This window comes from Alligator sinensis, unplaced genomic scaffold (genome assembly GCF_000455745.1).
Source record: "Alligator sinensis unplaced genomic scaffold, ASM45574v1 scaffold278_1, whole genome shotgun sequence".
Classification (NCBI taxonomy): Eukaryota; Metazoa; Chordata; order Crocodylia; family Alligatoridae; genus Alligator; species Alligator sinensis.
Genome location: NW_005841952.1, coordinates 71,953 through 76,726, shown reverse-complemented (window position 1 = coordinate 76,726; position 4,774 = coordinate 71,953). Strand labels below are relative to the sequence as shown.

Genomic DNA, 4,774 nt, shown 5'->3' with positions numbered 1-4,774 from the left:
CCCCAGCCACTGGGGTGGGGCTAGGAGCTGAGCAAGGCTACTGCAGCCTGCAGGGAGCCCCCCAGCCCGCACCTACCCGCTCCCTCCGCTCCTTGCTCCCCAAGCCTAGTCGTGCCCATGCAGCCCTTTCCTCCCCTGCGTGTGCATGGCACCTGCAAGCTCCCGCAAGCCCAAGCGCCCTGGTGCACAGCACCGCTGAGCCTCCCTCTGCCACACAGCCCCATTTTCCTCCCCTCCCTCCCCACACTCATGCTCCATTTTCTAGCAGCATCCCCAGTGCCCTGGCCCTCATAGTGCAGACGGTGGCCGCTGCTGGGAGGGGGGTGGTTATTGACTCCCAATTGAGGTCGGATCCTCCCCAGTAGCTCTGCAGTGAAGACTGGGAAGCAGGCTGGATCCTTACTTGCTCCGTGGCTTTGCAGGGTCAGGAGCGGAGACCCGCAGGGGTTGCCACAGCTCGGGAATTGTTTGCGTGCGTCAGGGCCAGGAGGTGTCAGAGGAAGACTGGTTTTCCTAGGGTTCAGGCAGACACAGGGCCTTCTCCGTGGAAAGCGGGTGCGTCAGCACCTCCTGGTCCCTGCGCTGAGCGAACGGCTCAGCTATCGCCTCCCTGGCTCCAGGGCTGGCTGGGGGCTGGATCTGCCTGCATTCTTCCCCCGCACCTGGCACCAGGGGTGCAGCATCACATGTGCTCCCCCCTGCCGCAGCAGGCCCCGGCTGGCAGGGGTGGATGTGCCCTCCTCTGCCCCAGCCCCTCCAGCATCCCTTGCTACCCAGGCTGCAGACAGAGCCCTGCTGCCCGTGCCCCCACCCCATCCCTGTGGCCTGAGGAGGTTACTGGACGCTCCCTACCCAAACCAGTTCCCCCTGGCAGCACACAGGGCTCTTGGGTTCGAAGCACCTGCAGTTAGGTTTTGCTGCGCAGACACTTCGCCATGCTGCTGACTGCGGCTGATTTGTTCCCCACGTGCAGCTGCAGCTGCAACCAGGGTCTGTGTGGTGCAATGGTGAGGCATCAGCCTGGTACCCACCCACATCACCCCAGCACGGCCGGGGACCAGCTGGAGACCTCTCCCCTCCAAACTCCAGTCACCTGTCCCCACCAGGCAAAGGTCAGCAGATCTAGGCCTGGCCCCAGGATGTGCTGGACCCCTGCCCTGGCTGGCTCCCGCCCTGGCTGTCCTCCCCCTCCCTGCTGAGACCCATGTCAGCCCCACTTCCTGCATCCTCTGAATCATCCTGGCCCAGCCTGCCTGGATGTGGCCAGCTCCCCCATGGCAGGGGCAGGATGGTTTGTGCCAAGTCTCAGGGAGGGAATAGAAAGGGGAGGCTTGTGCTGCCCATGCCTGCAGCTCACCCAGCACAGCCCCTGCTTCCCCTTGTTTCTCAGAACCAGGGTCGGGGTCTGCATGGGCCAGCAGTGCAAGGACTGTCAGGGCTGGGCAGCCTACTCGTGCTGCCTTTAATGAGCAGCAGATGGGCAGCCTCTCCTGCCTTCCAGCCTTGTGATCCTTTAATGCAGAGCTCATGGGGCTCAGGCAGGCCAGCTGCACCCCTGACTCCTGCCTGCTTCCAGGAAGCCCAGTCCTGCCCCTCCGTGTCCGTGGAGGGCTGTGTGCATGCCCGCTGCGGCTCAGGTATGCCCTGGGAGTACACATGCCTCTCTCAGTGCTCAGCAGAGGGGGTGTTCATCTGGGCCCGGGGGTCCGTGGTGGGTTTTCTGTGTCCAGCTGTGTCTGTCCCTGCGTGAGTAGGCGTGCACATGCTTGCACATGGATGTGTGTGCGCCTCCCCCCTCCCTCGGTGTGCATGAGGGGGGTCTGTCGTGTCTCTTCCCAGCCTGCCCCTGCCCTGTAGCTCACCAGCGCTCTCTTGCTTCTGCCCAGGCCCTGATCCCAGACTCGAGCTGCTGACACCCGTGGGCTGCACCAGTGGGAAGATGAATCCCACCCTCAGCATCGCTGTGCTCCTGGCAGGTAGGGCTGCAGGGGTGGGCACAGATGCCATCTAGTGGCCACTGCCCGTAGATGCAGAGCAACCACAGCTGCAAACAGCTGCTTTGCCCTGGAGCCAGGGGATCCCGGGTCCTTTCAGATGGTCCCAAATGGCCCTGGGGAAGGGCTACCTCTGTGCAGCTGCCAAGAGGCTGGAGGCCTCAGTTACAGAAGGGGTTGCAGGATTTTGCAGCACCCCAGCCACTACACACGGCTTCCCCAGGGCCCATCTAGCCCCACTCTCTGCATGCTCTGCAGGCTTGGCAAGGGACCAGGATGCCTCTGGGTTATCCCTGCCCCACTGGGAAGAGCGAATGCTCCTGGGCCCCTGCCTGGGTGCAGGGAAAGCTGCAGATTTCCTGTTTCAGGTGTTGTCGTGACCTCCCAGTGGAGCATGGGGGGGAGGATAAAAGCCAAGCTACTGCTGCCAGCTCAGAAAGAGCCCCTCCCTGCTAGTGCAGGGCACAGCATGTGCCTCTGTGGGGTGGGAGGTCCTGGCTTCTCCAGCCCTGGCATGACCCACATGCCTGTCCCAGTGCTCCAGGCTGCCCAATGCCAGACAATCAGGGACCTGAGCGCCTGCCTGCTGGGCCAGAGCCTGCGGGTGGACTGCCACTTCGAGAACAAGACCAGCAACCCCCTGACCTACGAGTTCAGCATCATCCGGGACACCCGCAAGCGCGTGATCAACAGCAACATGAACATCCCGGAGAGCACCTACCGGGCCCGCTCCAACATCACCCTGCACCGGAACCTGATCCACCTCTACCTGTCCAGCTTCACCACCAGCGACGAGGGCCTCTACATCTGCGAGCTGAAGGCCACCAATGACTACACTGGCCACCAGGTCAAGAACATCACCGTCATCAAAGGTGAGTGGGGTGGGGGCCAGGTCTCTGCTCCTTCCTCTGCTGCTGCCCCCCGAGCACCAGGTGGGAACCGAGAGAGCCGTTTCCACCTGTGCATGGCCCATATGTGGAGCGAGTTTGCTGGATCTCAGCCTGAGTCCTGGGGAAGGACTGAAGGCCCCTTGCAAGCCAGGATCAGCAGAAGGGGCCCAGCCCTGTGTGGTTGCAGACCCTGAGACGCATCTAGTGGGAACCTGTGAGCTTGCCTTGGCACCGCCCTGGCTGTACCTGCTCCCGCGGGGCAGGACTTCAGCCTGCAGGGCTGCCCATCTGGGACTCGCCTCTCTGTCTGTGCTCCATCTGGGAAGGGATCTTCCAACCCCAGAGCCCAGCAGCCTCCCTGTATCCCTGGGGCCCAGTATCTCCCCTCCTGGGGTCCCCAAGGGATGGAGTTGTGTAACACAGTCGGCAGCACCTGCCAGTGCTGGCAACAGTCAGGCAAGAAATGAGGCAGGTGGTCTGCTGGCTCAGTCACAAGGTACTGAGGTCCTGGGCGAGACCAGGGCCCTGCTGTGCCAGGTGTGGCAGACACTGGGGGATGGGACTTGCCCAGGGACATGGGACTGAGCAGTGGCAGAGGACAGCCTGCGTCCTCCAGCTCCCGGCAGGGCTCTCACTCTCCCTCTCCCCCGCTGCCCCGCACCCTCCCTCCGCAGACAAGCTGGAGAAGTGCGCCGGCATCAGCCTCCTGATCCAGAACACCTCGTGGCTGCTGCTCCTGCTCCTGTCCCTGCCGCTGCTGCAAGCCCTGGATTTCGTGTCCCTGTGAGGGCAGTGCCCTGCCGCCAGGCCGCGGCCCTTGGACCGAGGAAGGAGGCAAACGCTTTGAACACACGCACTATATCCCTCTATCTATCTATAGCCGTATACCTGCCGCTGCCACGCTGCCCCCCCACCCCCCGTCATCGTGCCCCACACCCGCTGGGGGGGTCCCCGTAGTATGCCAGGGCCCCGCGCATGGCGCCATTCCCTCACGTTCTGCTAGGCAGTGCTGCTTCTTCCATCGCGATTTTGTTTGCCCGTCCCTCTATCCGTCCGTCTGCCTGTCTAGCGGGGTCGGGGGGGGGCAGCTTTTTCTTGTTTATTTTGTTCTGTCGAGCAGGGAAAGCGCGGAAGGCCAGCAGGCCCGGGAGGGAGCCGGGGGAGATGCAGATGGGGTGCTTGGGTCATGCCCAAGCGATAAGGGCTAGCCTGCCAGGCCCAGGGGTGTCGGGGGGGGTTCACCACCTGCCGGGGCCACGGGTGCGGTGAAGTGGGTGGGTTCTCAGCCCTGTCTTTTGCACTGCACAACGCTGAGGATCAACTGGTGTTGTCTGCCTGGGAGAGGCCTGGGGGGAGCAGTTTTGGGGAAGTATGAGCAAAGAAGGGGGCCTGGCCAGAGTAAGGCGGGGGGAAGGGCACAGCTCAGACCTGGAGAGGGACCCATGCCTCCAGCCCTCGGTCAAGGGGGGGTATGGAGGCTGCTCCAGGAGCTGGGCGGGGGGTGGGGCAGGGCGGATAGATACTTTTTTTTCTTGGATTGAGTGGAACATGAGGGGCAGGGACAGCCGGGTCCAGGCTAGACGATATCCCGAGCCCTGAGCTCCCCACCGTGCCCTGGAATCCAGTCCTTAGCTGTGACGAGAGAGAGCTGCTGCAGAGAGACCCCTCTCTGAGCTAGAGACACCCCCTCCCTGGCCACAGCCCCCCAAAAGTGGGGCAGGGCAAGCCAGCAGGCTCCTTGCCCCTCAGCGGGCTGGGGACGCCCATGCTCGCACCCCTCCCATCTCCCGGAGCTGGAGCTTGTTCTGTCCCCGGATGCAGGAATAAGAGCAGGGCCAAGCTGCCCACCCCAGGCCAAGGCACCGATGCCCTGGGGGTCTCTGTAGGTGG

General features: G+C 63.5%; 1 protein-coding gene across 2 annotated transcripts; it reads left to right on the top strand.

Moving 5' to 3' along the window:
• The first annotated feature begins 9 nt into the window (after positions 1-9).
• On the top strand, positions 10-4,768 carry THY1 (Thy-1 cell surface antigen). Of its 2 annotated transcripts, XM_006020385.3 has the most exons (4): positions 10-1,637; positions 1,887-1,976; positions 2,531-2,866; positions 3,559-4,768. In XM_006020385.3, the coding sequence occupies exons 1-4, from the start codon at positions 1,205-1,207 to the stop codon at positions 3,669-3,671; spliced, it is 972 nt and encodes a 323-aa protein (XP_006020447.2). In that variant the 5' UTR covers positions 10-1,204; the 3' UTR covers positions 3,672-4,768. The 2 variants fall into 2 exon arrangements, with proteins under 2 accessions (XP_006020447.2, XP_025055825.1); XM_025200040.1 differs by having other exon boundaries at positions 10-1,976.
• Positions 4,769-4,774: the final 6 nt, after the last annotated feature.

Excerpts from the sequence above, each read along its gene's own strand:
- THY1 (XM_006020385.3), top strand. The coding sequence starts at position 1,205 with ATGTCAGCCCCACTTCCTGCATCCTCTGAATCATCCTGGCCCAGCCTG. Across the intron at positions 1,638-1,886 it reads GCATGCCCGCTGCGGCTCAG|GCCCTGATCCCAGACTCGAG; the intron begins GTATGCCCTGGG and ends GCTTCTGCCCAG. Across the intron at positions 1,977-2,530 it reads CATCGCTGTGCTCCTGGCAG|TGCTCCAGGCTGCCCAATGC; the intron begins GTAGGGCTGCAG and ends TGCCTGTCCCAG.